A 22,286-nucleotide genomic window follows, 5' to 3' on the forward strand; every position below is an offset into this window, starting at 1 on the left:
CAGGAGCTGGTGGAGAGGGTGGTCCGGGTTATCCAATATGATAATAGTGCGATAGTGCGTTTACTCTGTGCCTGCAGAGAGGACAGTTAATCTTAGATGGTCTAATGATATTCTTAAAAAGTGAAGCAGTGTCAATTACAAATATGAATGGAGCAGTTATGCATTTTCTTCATATTTTTTAAGATAAAATAATCCTTTATTCGTCCCTCAGTGGGGAAATTACAGGATTACAGCAGCATTGCTCACAAGTAAATAAAATAAAAGATACAAATCAATTAATATAATAAACTAAACAGTAAAACAGTAATAAAATAAGACAGTAAAGAAGAGTATTAAATATACAGAATATACAGACGGATCAGGTAAATACTTTAACGTGTTGGATATTGCACGGATTAGATAAGATATTGCACCAGGTGAATGAATTAAAGTGTTCGTGTTCAGTGTGTTAGTGGTCCACCGAGAGCAGTTTGTTGTGCAGCCTGACAGCAGCGGGGAGACTGAAGGAGCTGTGCAGAGCTGCGAGAGTGTCCTGCATGGGGTGGGAGGCGTGGCTCATCAGGGATGAGAGCTTCGCCATCATCCTCCTGTCTCCCACCACCTCCACAGTATCCAGTGGACACCCCAGCACGCTGCTGGCCTTCCTCACCTTTATCCCAGTATATTACTGGTTTAAATGGCTATACAATGTTTTCTGAACATGCATGTTCTACAAATAAAGATGATAATCCTGACAACCATCTTCTTTGGTAATTTCAGCAAAAAATATGCAACGGCGAAGACGTATAAATCCAAAGGATGATGCAAAATTCTACACTGACACTGGAGCGGACAAAGTGGGACTTGATGTCAAATACATCAATGCCTTCAAAGGTAAGTTGAATGTTCTGATTTTGTAATCATGATTTAAGTATGAATAAACTTGACGGATATTTTTCTGTGTATGAAATAGGTCGCGGCATCTTCACCTGTACTCCATTTGAAAAGGGAGAATTTCTCTTAGAATATAGAGGTGAACTGATAAGCAAGCAAGAATGTGAGCGGAGACAGAGAATCTACCACAACAGCCTTAAGGTTTTCATGTTTGAGTTCCATTTTAATGGCAAACTATGGTGGTGCGTATTATGTCAATGCTTAGTCCAATCAAAATTAAATGACACATTGCCTTTATTTTATATATTTACTGTTGTGAAACTAATATTCACTTGTATTTTTGTAGTGTTGATGCAGCAAAAGAGGATGGGTCGCTTGGAAGGCTTGTAAACGACGATAATCGAAACCCTAATGGCAAGATGAAGTACGTAACCATCAAAGGGAAGCCCCATCTGTGTTTGTTTGCAGCACGAGACATCAGTCAAGGAGAGGAGATCACCTATAATTATGGTGACTCAGACTGGCCGTGGAGATGCAAGGTAGTCCAAATTTTACTTTAACACAACTCGTGCATTCTTCTTGTGACTGTGCGTCTTGAGGCTCATACGTGACGTCATTCGTTGCGATCCTAAAGCTGCGTTCACACCAAACGTGACGCGAACGCACCTTGAGAACATTCCTCAGACCGACATCTTCCACAACACTAACCTGCAGTTTGTATCCACTTCTCTGTAGCATTTGTTAGCTTGTCTTGCTTTAGTTTATCTATACTTTTCCCATATAAGAACTATGAAGGCAAAAACAGTCATAACTTTCACATAATGTTACACAAGAAGCACCCAGTCTTCAATAAATATAGATATGATAAGACCTTTTTTTCAGGGTCTTGATAAGGGAATGCCTCTGGAAATGTTTGGTGGCCAAAACATAGTTTTAGCAACAGTAGGATTGTTTCTCTCATTAAAACTCCAAATAGTGTCTGTAATGGTACATTACAGTTTCTCTCTGTTCATTGTCCTCCTTTTTTGCCTGCTACAGATGATAACTGAGAGTGAGCTGATTGAGACTGCTGAGAGTGAAGCGACTGACAAGATTGAGACCTCTGAGGATGGCCTGACTCAAACATGTCCACAACTTGATCCCCTCCACAGGGTTGAAAAGGTAAACTTAAGTTTAATTACATTATTTATGAAAAAACATGAAATCATGTTTCATTAGTGTGTGTGTGTGTGTGTGTAGTCTCCTCTTATGGTTTATAGAGACGGGTGGTATATGAGGACATGAGATATTGTCTAAATATACCAATATGTTGGGTGGGTGTGTGTGTGTGTGTGTGTGTGTGTGTAGTCTCCTCTCATGGTTTATAGAGACGGGTGGTATATGAGGACATGAGATATTGTCTAAATATACCAATATGTTGGGTGGGTGTGTGTGTGTGTGTGTGTGTGTAGTCTCCTCTCATGGTTTATAGAGACGGGTGGTATATGAGGACATGAGATATTGTCTAAATATACCAATATGATGGTTGTGTGTGTGTGCAGCTGCCTGACTGTCGTATGTTTTATTGGGACAGCCATCTCATTAAATGCTTGTCCAAGTGTAAGTCAGTATTGTTTGTGTGTGTGTCAAGCACTTTGTTTTTTAAGAATATTTGCACAACCTGCATGTGATATGTCTGTCGGTTTAACTAATCAATCACAGCTAATATAAGAACTATGAAGGCAAAAACAGTCATAACTTCCACATAATGTTACACAAGAAGCACCCAGTCTTCAACAAATATAGATATGATAAGACCTTTTTTTCAGGGTCTTGATAAGGAAATGCCTCTGGAAATGTTTGGTGTCCATAACATAGTTTTAGCAACAGTAGGATTGTTTCTCTCATTAAAACTCCAAATAGTGTCTGTAATGGTACATTACAGTTTCTCTCTGTTCATTGTCCTCCTTTTTTGCCTGCTACAGATGATAACTGAGAGTGAGCTGATTGAGACTGCTGAGAGTGAAGCGACTGACAAGATTGAGACCTCTGAGGATGGCCTGACTCAAACATGTCCACAACTTGATCCCTTCCACAGGGTTGAAAAGGTAAACTTAAGTTTAATTACATTATTTATGAAAAAACATGAAATCATGTTTCATTAGTGTGTGTGTGTGTAGTCTCCTCTCATGGTTTATAGAGACGGGTGGTATATGAGGACATGAGATATTGTCTAAATATACCAATATGATGGTTGTGTGTGTGTGCAGCTGCCTGACTGTCGTATGTTTTATTGGGACAGCCATCTCATTAAATGCTTGTCCAAGTGTAAGTCAGTATTGTTTGTGTGTGTGTCAAGCACTTTGTTTTTTAAGAATATTTGCACAACCTGCATGTGATATGTATGTCTGTTTAACTAATCAATCACAGCTAATATAAGAACTATGAAGGCAAAAACAGTCATAACTTCCACATAATGTTACACAAGAAGCACCCAGTCTTCAACAAATATAGATATGATAAGACCTTTTTTTCAGGGTCTTGATAAGGGAATGCCTCTGACAATGTTTGGGGTTTTAATGAGAGAAACAATCCTACTGTTGCTAAAACTATGTTTTGAACACCAAATAGTGTCTGTAATGGTACATTACAGTTTCTCTCTGTTCATTGGCCTCCTTTTTTGCCTGCTACAGATGATAACTGAGAGTGAGCTGATTGAGACTGCTGAGAGTGAAGCGACTGACAAGATTGAGACCTCTGAGGATGGCCTGACTCAAACATGTCCACAACTTGATCCCCTCCACAGGGTTGAAAAGGTAAACTTAAGTTTAATTACATTATTTATGAAAAAACATGAAATCATGTTTCATTAGTGTGTGTGTGTGTGTGTAGTCTCCTCTCATGGTTTATAGAGACGGGTGGTATATGAGGACATGAGATATTGTCTAAATATACCAATATGTTGGGGGGTGTGTGTGTGTGTGTGTGTAGTCTCCTCTCATGGTTTATAGAGACGGGTGGTATATGAGGACATGAGATATTGTCTAAATATACCAATATGTTGGGTGGGTGTGTGTGTGTGTGTGTGTGTAGTCTCCTCTCATGGTTTATAGAGACGGGTGGTATATGAGGACATGAGATATTGTCTAAATATACCAATATGTTGGGGGGTGTGTGTGTGTGTAGTCTCCTCTCATGGTTTATAGAGACGGGTGGTATATGAGGACATGAGATATTGTCTAAATATACCAATATGTTGGGTGGGTGTGTGTGTGTGTGTGTGTGTAGTCTCCTCTCATGGTTTATAGAGACGGGTGGTATATGAGGACATGAGATATTGTCTAAATATACCAATATGATGGTTGTGTGTGTGTGCAGCTGCCTGACTGTCGTATGTTTTATTGGGACAGCCATCTCATTAAATGCTTGTCCAAGTGTAAGTCAGTATTGTTTGTGTGTGTGTCAAGCACTTTGTTTTTTAAGAATATTTGCACAACCTGCATGTGATATGTATATCTGTTTAACTAATCACTCACAGCTAATATAAGAACTATGAAGGCAAAAACAGTCATAACTTCCACATAATGTTACACAAGAAGCACCCAGTCTTCAATAAATATAGATATGATAAGACCTTTTTTTCAGGGTCTTGATAAGGAAATGCCTCTGGAAATGTTTGGTGTCCATAACATAGTTTTAGCAACAGTAGGATTGTTTCTCTCATTAAAACTCCAAATAGTGTCTGTAATGGTACATTACAGTTTCTCTCTGTTCATTGTCCTCCTTTTTTGCCTGCTACAGATGATAACTGAGAGTGAGCTGATTGAGACTGCTGAGAGTGAAGCGACTGACAAGATTGAGACCTCTGAGGATGGCCTGACTCAAACATGTCCACAACTTGATCCCCTCCACAGGGTTGAAAAGGTAAACTTAAGTTTAATTACATTATTTATGAAAAAACATGAAATCATGTTTCATTAGTGTGTGTGTGTGTGTGTGTGTGTAGTCTCCTCTCATGGTTTATAGAGACGGGTGGTATATGAGGACATGAGATATTGTCTAAATATACCAATATGTTGGGTGGGTGTGTGTGTGTGTGTGTGTAGTCTCCTCTCATGGTTTATAGAGACGGGTGGTATATGAGGACATGAGATATTGTCTAAATATACCAATATGATGGTTGTGTGTGTGTGCAGCTGCCTGACTGTCGTATGTTTTATTGGGACAGCCATCTCATTAAATGCTTGTCCAAGTGTAAGTCAGTATTGTTTGTGTGTGTGTCAAGCACTTTGTTTTTTAAGAATATTTGCACAACCTGCATGTGATATGTATATCTGTTTAACTAATCACTCACAGCTAATATAAGAACTATGAAGGCAAAAACAGTCATAACTTCCACATAATGTTACACAAGAAGCACCCAGTCTTCAATAAATATAGATATGATAAGACCTTTTTTTCAGGGTCTTGATAAGGAAATGCCTCTGGAAATGTTTGGTGTCCATAACATAGTTTTAGCAACAGTAGGATTGTTTCTCTCATTAAAACTCCAAATAGTGTCTGTAATGGTACATTACAGTTTCTCTCTGTTCATTGTCCTCCTTTTTTGCCTGCTACAGATGATAACTGAGAGTGAGCTGATTGAGACTGCTGAGAGTGAAGCGACTGACAAGATTGAGACCTCTGAGGATGGCCTGACTCAAACATGTCCACAACTTGATCCCTTCCACAGGGTTGAAAAGGTAAACTTAAGTTTAATTACATTATTTATGAAAAAACATGAAATCATGTTTCATTAGTGTGTGTAAGTGCAGTTGCCTCATATGGTGTATATGGAACAATTACAGTTCCTAAAAGAAAAATCTGATTCAGAAGGTCAATTGGAAAATGTAGTCAACTTAGTAGATGTCAATGTAAAACTGTCAGAAATAAGTTATACTTAATTTTAACAGTGTCAAAATCATCGCCTGGTGTGCGCAACAATATCCTCCTTGGACAAGTGTGTTCATTGTGTGGGACCTGTATCCTCCTACAAGTGGATTGGCTATGAATGCAGAGGTGAGATATTTATTGAATTGGTACAGAGTTTGTCTTAGGGTATTGGGTCGGTATATTTGCTGTTCTAATGTACAAACCATTCAACAATGAAACACTGATGACAAATAATCCTTGGTTCACAACATAGGCTAATATATCAACTAGTTCTCAAAATTGTAGGATGTGTAAACATGTGTTATGATGAAGTTGAAGTAGTTAAGAGTGTGGGATATCATTCAGATTACTTAAAGGTGTTTTATTTTGCTTCATTGGCACTGACAAGATTTGTTATGTTTTAATGCTAGAGGTTTTTCTCCAATGCACCTGTTATTACACTTACAAGTGCAAACATGGGCATCAATTATCTCTTTAAAAGGGAGACTTTTTGAATAAACATGTGGTATTGAAACTTTGTACTGTATATTCAAAATGTCTTACAGGTTGTTCAGGAGTCTGGCATAAATCCTGCCTCAGAAGAATTAAAAATGATAACTTCCAATACTCATCACAGGTGAGTTGGACACAGAAAACAGAGCACATATGGTTTGTTGAACTCTTAACTGTCTGTAGCTGTCCATCATCACGTGAAATCCTTTGTTTTCTTACCAGTTTCTGGATCAAATATCAGATGATGATAAGTGCATGTCCGATGAGGAATACATACCAGACTCAGAAACAGAAGATGATGATTCAGATGCAAGCATCCCCATTATGCCTAGTCAGTTGAAAGCCGAACAGATTCAAGTAAAACCAGTACTACCTGATGTTGGAACATCTTATGGGTCAGACACGAGCGTCCCAGTTGTGTCCACTTCAGTAAAAGGTTTCCCACCTCTTGAAGATCACATGGTTGCCAATGCTGCTGAAACATCTGATTCATTGAATCCTACCAAAGACTCAACAAAGGAAAAGTGTGAAGTTGCGCTTCACGAACAACAAGTACCACATCTGACTATGACCAAAAAGAATTACTGTTATGTTTGTGGTAAGCCACAAAGCAAAATTTCCCGCCATTTGAAAACACACAAGACACATGCTGAAATTGTAAAAGCATTTTCCCTCCCTGAGCACTCAAAAGATCGCAAGATATTAGTAGAAAAGATGAGGAATAAGGGAAATTTTAGACACAACACTAAAGTTTTACAAGATGGAACAGGACCACTGAAAGTGAAAAGAAAACCAAAGGCTAAAGCACTGGCTGGAAAGTTTATTCACTGTATGTACTGTCAAGGCATGTACATTCGTAAGGAACTTTGGAGACATGCCCGCAGATGTCCCTTTAAGCCAGAAAACAAAGATGAAGAACCTGGGAGAACCAAAGTACTGGCTTTGGCTGAAGCTCAAGAATCTGCACTCTGTCAGCAGATCTCAAGTGGAGTGTGGAGGATCCTTAGTGTCATGAAACAGGATGCGGTTGCCTCAGTTGTGCGAAATGACCTCACCATTATTAATTTAGCTCAGTCACTCTATAACAAACATGGACAAGATCCTACCAAGTATGAGTACATACGACAAAAGCTCCGTGAAGTGGGGCGTTTGTTGCTATGTCTGCGCGAAGACTTCTCTGTACATAACCTAGAGGAGGCTGTTAAACCTGCTAACTTCCAGAGGGTTGTGCAAGCTGTAAAGAAAGTTTCAGGTTTTGATGAAGAAAAACACTCATACGCAAGACCAAGCCTCGCGCTGAAATTGGGACATGCACTTCAGAAAATCTGTGACATTGTTCATTGTAGGGGCCTCATGGCAGAAGATGAAGAACTGATCAAGTCCACTGACATGTTCAAGAAGCTGTACACCACCAAGTGGTCTGAGATGGTGTCTCACAGTGCCCTGAACACACTGAGTGACGCAAAATATAACAAGCCATCAACATTACCCTTCACTGAAGATGTTCAGAGCCTTCATCGGCACCTCGAGAAGTCTGCAGAAACTGCCTTTTGCAACTTGAAGGAGAAGACCAGTACTCAGAACTATGCTCAACTTGCAAAGAGTACACTTACACAAATCATTGTGTTCAATCGAAGACGTGCTGGGGAGGTTTCAAAAATGCGCCTCAAAAGTTTCCATGAAAGAGACGATACAAAGCTTCATGAAGATGTTGCCATGGGGTTGTCGAAGACTGAACAGAGACTGTGCAACTATTTCAGCCGAATCGAAATCATGGGAAAAAGGGGCAGAAAGGTTGCAGTTCTGCTCACACCAAGCATGATGGATGCTCTGTCACTCCTTACCAGTAAAAGAACAGATTGTGGTGTTTGTGCCACAAATGTCTTCCTGTTTGCGATACCCAACTCGATGAGCCACTACAGGGGACAGGACTGTTTGCGTGTTTATGCAAGCGAGTGTGGAGCAAAGCACCCCGAGTACCTCAGGTCGACACAGCTCAGGAAACACGTCGCCACACTCTCACAAGTCCTTAATTTGAAAAACAATGAACTTGATCAGGTTGCAGATTTCATGGGTCACGACATCCGTGTTCACCGGGATTTCTACAGATTATCAGTTCCCACAACACAACTGGCCAAGATTTCCAAACTGCTTTTATCGATGGAGAAAGGGAATCTTTCCAGCATGCAGGGAAAATCACTGGATGAGCTTGAAGTGGACGGTTTGTAAAGAAATTAACACTTACAACACACCTGATACTGTTTTAAATTTTATATATGCTGCCATATAATAAGCAAAAATATTTCCAACTTTGATTTGTTTTTATGTGCAGCTTTTCATGCGAGAACTACTAATACTATTTTCCAGATGAAATTGCATTCAGCGGCACTGAAGACGAGGACAGTGGGAGCGAATCCGATAACTGTGGCACAGCAGGCAGAGCATCAGAGTTTGGAACTAGCGAGCCTGTAGATGCTACATCTGACTCTACAATCACAGAGCAGGTCCATGACTTTGAAGATTCAGGTAGGTTCCCTCACTTTATACTTGTCGCTGTTCACCAAATGTTCTTTAAATTCAATTTGAAACTAAAGTATTGTGAAATTGTGTGTTTAGCAGGAACAGTGTCGTCCACAGTAACTGAGACCGCCCCTCTCTCTGAAGGTAAGCCAAGTTTGATGGTAGAGCACCTTTTAAAGTAGTTACATTAGACACAAAAAGGCATTGATGCAAGGTATGGAAGAAAGAAAAGGAAAAATGAGAAGACATACGATTTAAAAAGAGTGAGGAGTGCCCAAGTAGTTCACGCTAAAGTTCACTTTCAAGAAAAATGCAAAACAAATATTTAAAAAAGTGGTATGAATATATATATATCTCTATCTATCTATATCCCTTAATTCATTGAAGATGGGATTGAAGATTGTGGTAAATATAACTAATACCAGATCTGTTAAAAAATGTATCATTATTTATAAACTAAAACATAACATGGCCGTAGTGAATTTCATTCTACCCGTTTCAGGCACACATACGAATGAGTGTACTACACTCATTGGACCCATTTAAATGTTTCACCCTGATTTTCACTGTGACCAGAGACTCCTGGTCTGGTAAGAAAATTGCAGGCTTGACTAATCCTATTTAAAATATGTTGTAGTCCATACATATTTATACAGTAACCGACTGACTCACTTTTTATTGTTTTGTCTCGACTCTTGGAAATAGCTTTAAGCGGGTTTTAGTAATAGTTTTAAGGTTTATCAGAAGCCATAACATTCACAATGGCTAATAATACTTTATGGAAGGATTTTGAGAAGGAAGTTATCACGGCAACAAACCATTATCATTCATGTACAAAACACATTAATCTCATCCAAGGAGACCGATGCATTTTACCAAATTCCGCTGCTTTCGATCTGCAGTCTCAGGACAGACACAAACCGTTAGGTACAAAACGTTGTAGTAAATAGCTATTAGTACCAGAAATGCTGGCACTTATTTTGCTGGATGAAGTGGCATTGCTTTTCCCCTCTGTGCTAGCACCGACACTAAATCAACACAGCTTGCCTTTTTCCAGAGCAGACCATAGTCTGAAGATTATGACTAATATTTTCAAGGTCAATATTGAACTTTCAGGCCCAATTCCCACTGTTAATCCAATGTGGATGTTAATTCAATAATTTTTTAAACTGTGAATTGGATCTTAATTAAAGTTCCAGTGTTGATTGTTCATTTATTTCTTGTTCTATGCCAAATATATGTAAAACAATATCAATATCCAGGTAACTTTCATCAAAATCCCCATAAAGTCCCTTTCTTTTCTCAGCAAAACAGTTTCAAATGTTTGAAGTCTTCAAAATGTATCCGATCAAACAAAACTTTGAGCCACGAAGTAGCCACACCAGTGATATCACCTTTTTGTTGATCTTGGTAACAATGTGGAGACAGACAACAAGAGATGTGCATTTGAATATCGGTGGGAAGAAAATGTACTTCCGCCGGTCTGCGTTGTCAGTGGCTCAGCAGAGAGCTCTAGGTACCGGTCATCTGCATGTACTGGCTACGGTGCAGTGATACTGTGCTGTTTCAAAATCTGCAAGGTTTCCCTTCCATCTCTCTACCAACTGGTGAGGTGTGTAAAGCCAACAGTCCTCTGTAGCTCCATATCATGCTAAACTCTAAGCCTGCCCACTCTTTAGCTGTCCAATCAAATGTGAAGAATTTGATCCCACTTGTTACTGTACACAGCTCAAATATTCTGTTTCATTGGAGATTGCGTCACAGTATAGAAGGTAAATACGCTTCACTGAGACTTTTAACTCAACATTGTTTTTTTTCTTTAATTTCCAATCTAGTGTGTTAGAGTACAGAACCAAAAAAACAGAAATGGTTTCCCTCATGCACTGTAATGAGTTATCTATTGAAATATAAAAAGGTTCAGCCACTTTAAAATGTTAAAGATGTTATCACAGTAATTTGTTGTAAGTTTTACTGCTTAACATATTCCTAAGTGTCCGTACTTGATTGCTTCATTTTGCCAATACATTTTGTTTTCTGTTTGTGTGATCGTCTTGTCTACTTTGTATATCTTCCAGGAAAAGATGCTGGGTCCAGAAGAGGGACAAAGAAAGCGTGGTCCAAGGCTGAGGTTGCAGCAGTAATGCGGCACTTCAAAAATCACATTCGTAAAGGTCACCTGGCCTCCAAGAACGAATGCAGTCACTGCAAGTTGGTGGAAGGACCAGTCTTGGAACAAAGAACTGTGCAAAATGTCAGAGACTTCGTTCGGAATCGGGGAACAGCTGAAAAAAGACAGTCACAGAAGCTGTAAACAAATATCCTTTTTTGTTATTTTGTTTTTTTTGGCAGGAAAGTTAATGTTCATGTGTTCTCTCTCGTTCTCGTTCTCTCTTTCTTTCTCGCTCTCTGTCTCTGTCGCTTTCTCTGTCTCTCTCTCTTTCTTTCTCTCTCGCTCTGTCTCTCTCCCTCGCTCTCTGTGTCTCTGTCTCTCTCTGTCTCTCTCTGTCTCTCTCGCTCGCTCTCTCTCTGTCTCTCTGTCTCTCTCTCGCTCTGTCTCGCTCGCTCTCTCTCTCTCTGTCTGTGTCTCTCTCTCTGTCTGTGTCTCTCTCTCTGTCTGTGTCTCTCTCTCTGTCTGTGTCTCTCTCTCTGTCTGTGTCTCTCTCTTTTTCTCTCTCTGTCGCTGTCTCTCTTTTTCTCTCTCTGTCGCTGTCTCTCTCTCTCTGTCTCTGTCGCTCTCTCTTGTTCTCTTCGGTTTGTCAAGAGTTGTTTACAAAACAATTAAGTCTGTGGCCTGAGTTTGAACTTAATAAACTTGACTGAATGATAAAGCGCCCCACCTCTTGTTTTTTTTCATGTTAAATGAAAGCCAGATATTGAAGCCAGGTTCAGGCACTCGCTGATTCTCTCTAGATAGATAGATCTATCTATACACATACTGTCTCACTCTGGAGGTGGCCAACTTGCATGCCTCCAATTTGGTCATCTATTAAGATTAGTTTTGATATTAAATTAACTGTTCCAGTAATGCTGTGTCCTGTCAGGTGTGTGTATTTATGTTAATGAGGAGGGCGGGCTTATTGTCCCTTTAAAGACCCAACAGTGTTTTTTTGGTCCTCATAAGTCACACTTTTGTCAAAAATAGAAATGTCTGCCTATACCACAATAGAATTAGGTTGCTGTGTATTGAAGTTGTTTTGGTTGTATCTGAAATCTAAAGTGAGCTGAATTTTTTTCAGATTTTTTGAAGTGTTTTAACCGAACTGCCAAAGCTGTGGGACCTCAGGAAAGGGTAGTCCATCCAAACCACAACCGGGCCTGTATGGCGAAAAAGTCCGCCTATTACATATCCACCAGTATGTGTGTGTGTGTGTGTGTGTGTGTGTGTGTGTGTGTGTGGAGGAAACATTTGCATTATATTCAGCATTGAGCTGACAGTCTCTCATCTAGACTGAATGACAGCAAGAGAACAGGTAGAGGTTCAAGGACACTGACCGGACTATTGATAGGCATGAGTATGACATGTTATCCTCCAGTTCTGTGACCATTGCTGTAATCTGTTATGCTTGAAGTTATCCAAATGCCTCCCATTTAAAATATACTGCCAGAAAGCAGTTCTTAGTAGTTATTGTGCCTAAATGGCATTGATGACAGACACCAGGAAGATCCCCTATTCAATAGAGACAGTTTGTCTTTCTGTCACTCACAGAGGGAGTGCAATATCGTTCAAGCTTCTGAAACGAGTCTGCGAGCACGACGGGCCTAGCAGCCCATCTGTGAGTGCTTATCGTGATGGATCCAGCCTCCAAACCGCACATCTAGCTGCTCAACGGGGACAGAGACGGAGGGACGGAGAGATAACTGAGGTCACGAGAAATGAGACGGATGACGGAGGACGGCCAAGCCCAAGGAAAAATCGGCTGGGCAAGGCTGAGGCCTGTACATTTTCATAGACCCCTGTCTAAATAAAGAACACATTATAAGACCCAGTATCAATCAAAAGCAAAAATGTGTAATCACATAACGGACTGCAGAGTGGGTGAGATTTGGCGGATGGATGATTATATATTCAGATGTGAGCTGCTAGATGAGGATTTACAAAGCAAAGCGTGAATCTTGATGGTAATTTGATGCTTGAATCAATGGTAAAGCACTTATCTTAGTACTTGATGCCTCTTATTTAATTCAGTTTTTTTTTGAATTTCTTGTATGTATTTCACAGAGGAAAAAGCAAAGAATAAAGACAGAAAACAGATCTCCCCCTCGTCATCCCTTAGATTCATCTCATGTACCCCCACTACTCCCGGGGATCAATAGAGTATTTCTGATTCAGGCACCCTGTTGCTGCTCCAACAGCAGACAGGAAAAGCGGGAGCTATGAACGAGGAACAAGAAGCAGTGGTGTTGTTGTGCAGAAGTGTCCCCACAATGGCGGCTGTCACCTCTGACCCTGCACACCCAAACAATGTTGAGCAGTCCATTTGTCCCCGCAACACACCAACCGACAACCCAGGTCTCCACGTCCCTTTGGCCAACCCCATTTCCTCTACTGAAAACAAGCTATCCCCTCCCCTCCTACACCCACTACCACCCCCAGCATCCGGCAGAACATGAGGCCCAGCACCAGCCACCAAGCGGTCCTTTCTTTATTGTGCCTTCTTCCTGCTGTACTTTTCTCCTGAACCCGTTGTTGTCTTCCCTCTGCACCCCCCCCCCCCCCCCACACCCCCACCAACCCCAGTTTCGTGCTAATTAATTTAATCCTGTAAGCAGGTGTAAGCCCCGTCATTAAGTGGAGCCAAGTCACAGTAAATGGGGGGTGAGGAGAAGGAGGGGTGCATTGTGAAAGCGAGGACAGAGTGGGCATAAAGAACAAACGGGGAAATTGGTGGTAAAGCGGAAAAATCCTGTTTTCTCATACAAGGGGCAACAGGAGGAGGATATGGGGGGGGAGCTTGTTTTCAGCGTTTTCTAAGGAGAGGAGTGGTAACGTGAAGGGGCATTCAGTGAATGTTATATCGATATCTCTCGCCCTCTCTCTCTCTCTCACCGTCCATGTATCTCGCTTTCTCTCTTCTGTCTTTTTGTGTCTCTTCCCGGAGATAGCTCCAATGGGGGTAGAGTGAAAGAGAAAGGGGTGAAAAATGGGGACGCGGGGCTTGTTTTTCTCCTTGGGCCAAACAGAGCAGGACTATGGGCTCGAGTCTGCACAAGTTCTTTTTATTTACCAACCATCCTTTCTCTGTCTCTGTCTATCCCTTTTCGTGGGACTAGGGGGGTCTGAATTGAATCTTTTTGAAAGGGGGTGTGGGGCATCCAAGAGTTGTGAAGCAGTGGGTCTTAGCAACTGGGGATGCTGGACTGGAGTTACAGAGATGCTGCTGTAGCAATAGGGGGGGAAAGGAAAGGGAAGAAAGGGGAGGAGGGGGTGAGTTTGTAAGGTGGCATCCAGACCGCATGCCAGAAGCTCCCAAGAGGTTTCTTCCACTGGGGCTCCTCTGTCCGTCCCCCAATGGGGCAGCAGTTTACCATGCTGCTCGCAGCCCCGGAGAAAGCAGACTGAGCAGGACGCTATTCTTCTCCGCTGGCCTCAATCCCCCGGCAGCAGTCAATCAATCCTGCTCCCTCGTCCCCTCTTCTTCTGTCAGCTTCCATCGGCACCTCAATCTGCCTCCCAGCGCACATCCTCGAGCAAAGCAGAGGTCACAATTTAGGCACTCTCTTTCTCTCACTACACCCCCCCCCCAACCTCTAATTCCTTTTTAACTCAGTGAGCGGGTGTCAGGGATACAACTTGGTGCATTCCTGCCTTGCTTGTAGCGCAACAAGCTATTGAGCAGGAGATAAGCCTCTCTTTTAGGAGGGGTTGAGGAGAATTGAATTCAACCCCTGAGTGACGGGAGGAGGAAGATTTATCCCCGTCAGTGGACAATGCCGCCTTTTCGGGGACTTTAATCTCCCCTGGACAATGGGCCTGGTTTTCCTCCTACCACCAACTCCACCACCACCGCCACCCCCGTCCCCCTGCGTTTTTCCCACGATAGTCGTTGATTAGCACCCCGGGCCGATTGCCATTATATTTATCTTGTTGGGTTTTTTTTTTCTTTTTCAAGGGGACTCATCTGTGTTTTTGTCAAGAGAGGAATAAGGCAGCTTGGAGGAAAGTGATAAAAAGACAGTGAGAGGGTAAAGGATTTGTAAGGCGATGGAGAGACATGAGGAGACAGACAAGACAGGGAAGAACAAGTGAAAGGAGGCTAGGAGTGGTAAAAAAGGTGGCGTGAGCGCCAAGTTCATTGAAAGTGCCCATCAGGACAGAGGGCGAATCCCCTCAGCTGAGTAGACATCCCCACAAACACAAACGCACAGTCATTACTATGACTCGTGTAACCCAGAGAAAAAGGGAAAGGGTAAGAAAAGAAACACTTACCTTTAGGATAGGCAGGATTTACCACAATTTGGGGATTGGTGGAGTTCGGACAGGGTTACTTGCACGAGTGAATGTAATCTAATAGCCTTTAATAAATCCTACCTTTGCTGAAACAGTTTTAAGAGGTGTTTATTCAACTTCATGGTTGTTCTCCGGACGACAGGATAAAGCTTCATCACACAGCTTTAAAGGTGCTCAACACAAAACTCCACTTAGATCTCAACATGGCGACGGCCGGGCTGCCGAGTCGCAGCTAACAGTGCAAACAACGGCAACAGTGCTGACAGAGCTAGCGGTGTTTCCCTGAGGGGAACCAGAGGGTGCGCGCTACGCTTCCCTGATGAAAAATTGGGCAAAAATCGAAGAATTGCAGTTGCCAAATGACAATAATATTATTTGCGTAGGACTCGGTTGGTAACAGTTGTATGAACTGTGAACCAGTTCTGTGCAGAGGAAGAATGAAAACATAAGAATATATGGCGCTAAAAATAACAATTAGTTTCATTATCAATTAAACTGTCGATATTTCTTTCGATTAATCGTACACAAAAAGGCATGTGATGTCTTAAAGCACACATCATACCTGAAATGTATCGAGTTAACCAATGATATATGATGTGAGACAGCCAAATTAAATAAAGATGAAATTGAATTTCAATCTTCACCTGGTAACAAGGTGCTCTTCATGACCACCTTGTGTGAGGCAACAAGTCTGAATTTATACATTACACTTGCAGAAGCTGTTACAAAGTCAGCCAGGCATCATGGGTGGGTCATGAGTGTGTTATGTAAGGCGATGAGACATTATAATATCAAATATCACTCTCTTGGCAATGGCGAGACTCAATCTGTCGAGCGTTTACTCGGCTGTGAAAAGTTACAGCCTCATCTGAATTTTCCAATACTTGCACTTACCCTCATGCACAAACACACAAATGTGCACACTTCCTCCACATTACATTAAATCTCTGAATTATGGGTTACCAATTTCTAGTCAATGTACTGTGAGCCTTTTTTTCTGCTAAGCTGGATGTCTTGAGCGGAGTGTGTTTCCACGTTCAAACCACTCAACGGGACGCTCCTAAGCCAGCGGGACGATCTGAAAAAATAAATACTGCCATAATTACAGGAGAGAGAGACATGGGCCATGTCTGACATGACAAACCCCAGATGGATATCTCAGGCCGACTGTGCGTGCGTGTGTTTGTGTGTGAGTACGTGTGTGTGTGTGTGGTGGGCATGTTTGTGCATATGTTTGTACGCCCGTTTGTGTGAGTTGGTGTGTGTGCTTGAGTGGAAACATGACCTGTGTTCCACGTCTACATGGGCCCCTGCTCTGCCGTGTGCTTTGTCGGGGACCACGACAAAGAAAAGGGAATCAAAGAGGAAGAAGAGAAAAGGGGAAAAAGAAGCAAAAGCGGGATGGACTGACTGAAATGCAGATGAAGAGACAGAAAGAACAGAGAGAAATCTCTGGATGTGATTTGGGGAAGCTCAGAGTAAATATTTATTTCCCATCGTTGGGCCCGTCAGTGACGGATTCACCGCCTGATGTCTTCCGACGCACACTGCTGCTATTCAAAGACGCCTGTCCCCCCCTTGTGTTTACGGTGGCATGACTTGCACCGCGGCAGACTGCTGTACACAATACAAACGAAAAACGAGATACTTGCGCTGTGGCAGGGCGAGTACTCAGTCACAGTCCCACACATTAACACACAAAACAGGCGCACACACACAAAACGACAAACACACGTGTCTCATAAATGCATTCCTTTGTTGAAGGGAAGATTACCAGCTCAGCTTATCCCTGCTTGCACTCTTTCCCTTTCTGTGTGAGTGTGTGTGTGTGTACGAATGTGTTTTCCATCCATTAAATACTTTTATTTTTGTTGCTACACAATATGCTGAAACCAGCATATCACTCTCCAACTCTCTTTCCCACGCACACACACACACACACACACACAGAGAGAGACACCCACATCCATATAATTGCTTAAGTAAGTGCTTGTGTGAGGTCTATCTTTGCTAGGAAATAGAGTTACGTAGAGAGTGAAAGATGAACAAATGTGACGTTTTAAAACAAAGTAGAGAAGACAAAAGGAAACAAGAGAAGACAAATGAAATGATTCGGCTATTACGTAAGGAGATTTGTTTTGAGGGGGGATACATTCGATCGGATGATTTTTTCCGCCAACAATCTAGCCTTTCCATTTGTCACTGTTCAAATGGAAAGGCTAGACTTCAGAGTTATGACACACTTTCCGCACGGCTCTCGGTCTCAGAGACCATTTTCCCAAAGAAAAGCAGCTCATCTCTTGTTCAACGGGCCAGTCTGCGAGCCTGCGGGCTCCCTGTCCCTCTGCACACCCCCTTCTGGTCATCCTCCTCTGAAGCCCTCCGTTTTTTTCCCTCCCATCTTCCGAAATAGTCTTCCTAACGAGTGTTGGCCCATCCCTGTTCCCAGCTATAAAAACAGGCCCCGGTGGCCGAAGATGCTTAGAGAATGTGGTTATTATTGCACATACACACACACACACACACACACACACACACACACACACACACACACACACACACACACACACACACACACACACACACACACACACACACACACACACACACACACACACACAGGCAGGGGCCCCTCTCCAGTAGTTTGGTAAATGATGCCCCAAACTTAGCTCGAAGCCGGAATGAGTCCAAGGTTTCTTCTCATCATCATCATCATCATCATCATCCCTCGGCAGGCCCATGACTCAGCCCGAGTCACATTATTTGTTCCAGAGAAAACATAACTTTATTTTTCTGTCAAGCCTCTCGCTCCCTCCCTCTGTTTTCTCTCTTGCTAACTTGTACTGTTATTCTTTCTCTTCATATCTTCCTATATGTCTTTATCTCTTCTGCTGCACTGTAAATTACCGCTAGTGTCTTTCTTTTTTCTCAATTCCTCCCTCCATTTGTCTCTTGCTTTTCTTACTCAATCCACGCTCTCTGCCCACTTCTTTTTTTTGGGGTTTTTCCACCGGGCAGACAGTTCTTTATGGAACAGGCCGGAGTAATTCAAACAACATGGCTCTAATTTGCTATGACATGTTTCATTTCTGACCTCACTTCAGATAACCATCTTGCTCTCTCCCTTTCTTTCTGCATGTCTCTTTCTCTTTCTCACATCCAGCGACATGCATTGGATGAGCCCGGGCCTGTTTGTGGAGGATTCTTCTAACCATGCGCTCATGCTGACGGTTTTGCGGGTACTCAATAAGACCAAAATGTTTGCGTTTGCTTTGTAGGTCATTTAAACAAATGTATTTCTGAGGAGCCAAAAGTGCTGGAGGCTCCATGAGCCGTCCATCAATTTCTTATCTGGATTCGAGAGGTTTTCAGCGATCATGTTTTTGGAGGTAAACTCTTTTTATACATTCATCGTGGGCGACTACTATACAGAGGAAAGGACGCACTACAAGACATGATGCTCAACAATTTGACATTATTGGCAAATATTGGATTGGGAGGTGGCTGAAGGGGGATGACAGGAAATGACTCAACAGTTCAATTTGGGTGCTGGGGTAAGTCGGAGTGAAGAGAAAAAAAAAGAGCTTGACAGGCGCAGCACACTCTGCTGCCAACCCCGAAAGCCACAAATATGAGCATGTTCCCTGAGAAGTGGACCATGTGAAAACAAAAGTGCCTGGTAGTGGGCAGCGGAGAGAGGTTGAGGGAGGAGAGGGAGAGAACTGTGGAGGTTTCATTTGGGTGAGAGGTCAACACGAGAGCCAGAGGACACTCACTGGAGATGACCACTGCCAACACACACACACACATATATATAAAACATGTTGGTGCTTTCCATAGCGGGCCCTTAATCGCAACTTTGAGTCCTACTCCGACGTGTGTGCGAACCCCAAAGGAAGAACCAGAGAAGGGCAGGCAAGTTCATACACACTGAGGAAAGGTCAGAAGCCATCTCACACGCCATCATCTCAACCACAGGAAGGAAAAACATCTGTATTCATGACAAATACAGCTGAGTAATGTTTTCGTCTTTTCAGTTGCAATTGTCTGTCAGAAAATAGAAAAATGAAAATGGACAAAACTGCTGATTTGTGAGACGTGAATAGCCGGTTCAACAATACGCTGTAAAAAAAAATAACGCTCCAGTCTGTGATTGTTGCTTTTTTGGAGCTCTTTGGAACATTTACGGCTGAGCTGTGGAAGGGAACAATTCATGAATTTACAGTCATCCCAACACAGATCATAAATATGTCAGTTATTGTGTGTGTGTGTGTGCGTGCGTGCGTGTGTGTGTGTGTGAAACAGCCATTGCGGATGAGGGTGTTGCCGGCTGCCGCACAAAGACTCCATCCAGGATACTGATGTGGATCATGTTCATCACTAACAGAAGCCATATTATTCCGGTATGGAAATATCACACAGTAGGCATCACTGTGTTGAGATGTGGCATCAGGGTGGCCCTGTGGTTGTGGAAAGTAACTTAAAAATCACCTTTGACTCCTACAAGAGCCGAAGCCAACCGACATCCATGTGTCCTGTTGAGCTGAACTTCTATCTTTGTCAGCATACTAAATTGATTAAAAAAAATGTATTCAACTTGTGAGGCCAGCGACTTTTTTCCTCAGCATGTAATCCACCCAACAGAAATGTACATCCAGCCTCCTTCTGACACATTTAAAAACTGGGGGATTCCCATCCGGTGCAGAGCAAAAGGACAGATGTTTGGTATCTATCACATACCCTGTGTTCCCTGTGGAAATCCAAGAGCACTGCAAATGGCTAGCAACCCTAAAAACAAGGCCAACCCCCCCCCCCCTCAACACAAACTGGGCCAATGCAAAGCGGCTGAACTGTACCAGCTAATGCCTCTAGCTGCTTCAACAGCTGCGCTGTCCTGCCTCATCCTTCATCCTGCACTAACAAGTGATGTGTGTGTAAATGCAAGTGTGTGTTTCTCTGAGGGAGGAGGCAATTTGTGCACACTTACTGCATATGTGTGTATGCATGCAGACATTTGCATATCGCGGAGGCCATGAGAAAGACTTCATTCACAGCTTCTGTGAAATTAGCCAGAGGCTCACCCCAAGATGTTCACACTCCAGACCTGCCAATTGTAAACAGACTCAACTCTGTCTCTCTGAATTTACTCTGGACCTCGCTCGCTCTCCCTTTGGCTGTTTTCATGGGAGTTAGTTAAAATAACCGGTAGTTTCACGAGTTTAACAGAAGTTTTCAGGTATTTTCTGAAATTTCAGCAAAATAAAATGTAAATCCTTGTGTTTTTATGAGCTAATTCAAGTATAGTTAAGAGGACAGACACATAATGAACTCTGCACCAGTAACTCTGATATCAAAGCATTTAATGGATGTCATATTGCAGCATGGTGGTGATGCTCTATCTACAGTAGCAGAGTTACCATAACAATACATGGTATGTTTGTAAAATTTGTTTCGGTCAGCCTTACAGCCATGAGACAACTCCTCCAAATCAGTGTAAAAACTGGATATGTCAACATTTGAAGTTTACAGGATAACATGACTTGAGATTGTAAAGTTACTTATTCTTGAGATTATCTTAGAGAATTTTTTTCCACTTCATGACATTTTCCTGAGGCCTAACATTGAACCAGTGACCCCTCAATGGCCGCCACTTCCTCTGATCGCAGAAAACCTGCAGTCAATTTGATTAGCCGCCACTCTTTCTTCCAATACAGCCTCAGGTAATGAGGTATGTCTGGAAGTAGGTGGAGGCCAGCAAGGTGGGGGTATTGGGGATTTTTTTTTAGGCTGAGGTGGGCGTGTGGCGGGGCAAGGGACTCTTCAAACTTCAAAGGCTTCAGATTGGACATGAAACACACGTTTGGAAGTGGGGGAGGAGGAGGGATCACACAAATCTAATTTTCCTAAAAAAAAAGGGGAAATGCAGACAATGAGGAGTTGGAGGTAAATGACTTGTGACCCCACTTTTACCTGGTTACCCCCACCTCTCTGTTCCCTATCCCTTCCTCCCTCCATCCCTCCCTCCTTCCCTCCTTCCCAGATCAGATTAAGCCGCAGTGGAAGGGAGCCTCCACTCGTTAAGGAACCCTGTCATGACAAATAGAAACACAAAGCATGACCTGCCTTCAATTGGAAACGGATCCACAGCGGAGGGGCAAATAGGGAGGGAGCCAGAGGAAGAGAAAGAGGCAGAGAGATGGAGATAATTGAATCAAGGCTGCGGGGGAAGACAGATAAATCTTATTATTGATACTTCAGTTGAGCAGAGACAGAGTGAAAGAGAGAGAGGGAGAGAGAGAGAGAGATCAGTCTCACTTCATTAAAAGACAGCTAAAATATCTGGATCGTTTATCTGCCTGCTGCAGGGCATGACTGTGCATGTGTGTGCATATGTGCACATGCCTGTTTCTCTCTTTTTATACTTGTGTATGGACAAGATTGTGTTTTTATTTAAGTCAAGCCAAAAAAGTGTATTTACTCCATACAGCATCAGATCAATGCAAAAACTCACACAGTGCATCGCTTGTTGTCAAAATACACCACAGTTTACTTCCTCTTACGTCTCCCAGGATGCTTCCAAAAACACTTCCAATCACAGAAGATGGAAAATATAGGTCTTTTCCCAAAACAAGGTATTCTCTCCAGAACAAATACAGAACAAAGGTGTAATTTTCCAGCTTTCCAACTGACTAAATTGTTGAGGTCTTGTGTTCTTTTAATGTTCCTCTTCACAGAAGTGCCAGCTAAGACAATTCTTGTCTTGGTAACCATTTTCAAATAGGAGGCAGAGCAGTTACTTCCCCGCACTCATCGGCTGCGCTAAACTGCTGAGCTACTACACCTGGGTTTTAAGAAAATCAACTACAAATGTACGGCCTACATTAGTTGTGTGTGTGTGTGTGTGTGTGTGTGTGTGTGTGTGTGTGTGTGTGTGTGTGTGTGTGTGTGTGTGTGTGTGTGTGCGTATATGTGTGTGTGCAGTGTAAGGGTGTCTGAATGTAGGACCTAACGTTCAACTTCACACCAGTGCTGGGGAAACAAT

General features: G+C 42.4%; 2 protein-coding genes across 2 annotated transcripts in view; one reads left to right on the top strand and one right to left on the bottom strand.

Annotated features, from left to right (window-relative positions):
• Positions 1 to 22,286, bottom strand: part of prdm16 (PR domain containing 16) — a gene marked incomplete at its 5' end in the record, with an annotated part of 190,721 nt that overhangs the window by 146,721 nt on the left and 21,714 nt on the right. The window lies entirely within an intron of this gene.
• LOC306780603 (uncharacterized protein) lies at positions 399 to 11,519 on the top strand. Its single transcript, XM_079273034.1, has 13 exons — positions 399 to 670; positions 1,220 to 1,412; positions 1,912 to 2,034; positions 2,838 to 2,960; positions 3,546 to 3,668; positions 4,654 to 4,776; positions 5,472 to 5,594; positions 5,805 to 5,910; positions 6,330 to 6,400; positions 6,499 to 8,497; positions 8,644 to 8,802; positions 8,893 to 8,940; positions 10,872 to 11,519. Exons 1-13 carry the CDS (start codon positions 537 to 539, stop codon positions 11,105 to 11,107), a joined length of 3,561 nt encoding a protein of 1,186 aa, XP_079129160.1. The 5' UTR covers positions 399 to 536; the 3' UTR covers positions 11,108 to 11,519.

The sequence above is a fragment of the Melanostigma gelatinosum genome, assembly GCF_949748355.1.
Source record: "Melanostigma gelatinosum genome assembly, chromosome: 8".
NCBI classification, from domain to species: domain Eukaryota; kingdom Metazoa; phylum Chordata; class Actinopteri; order Perciformes; family Zoarcidae; genus Melanostigma; species Melanostigma gelatinosum.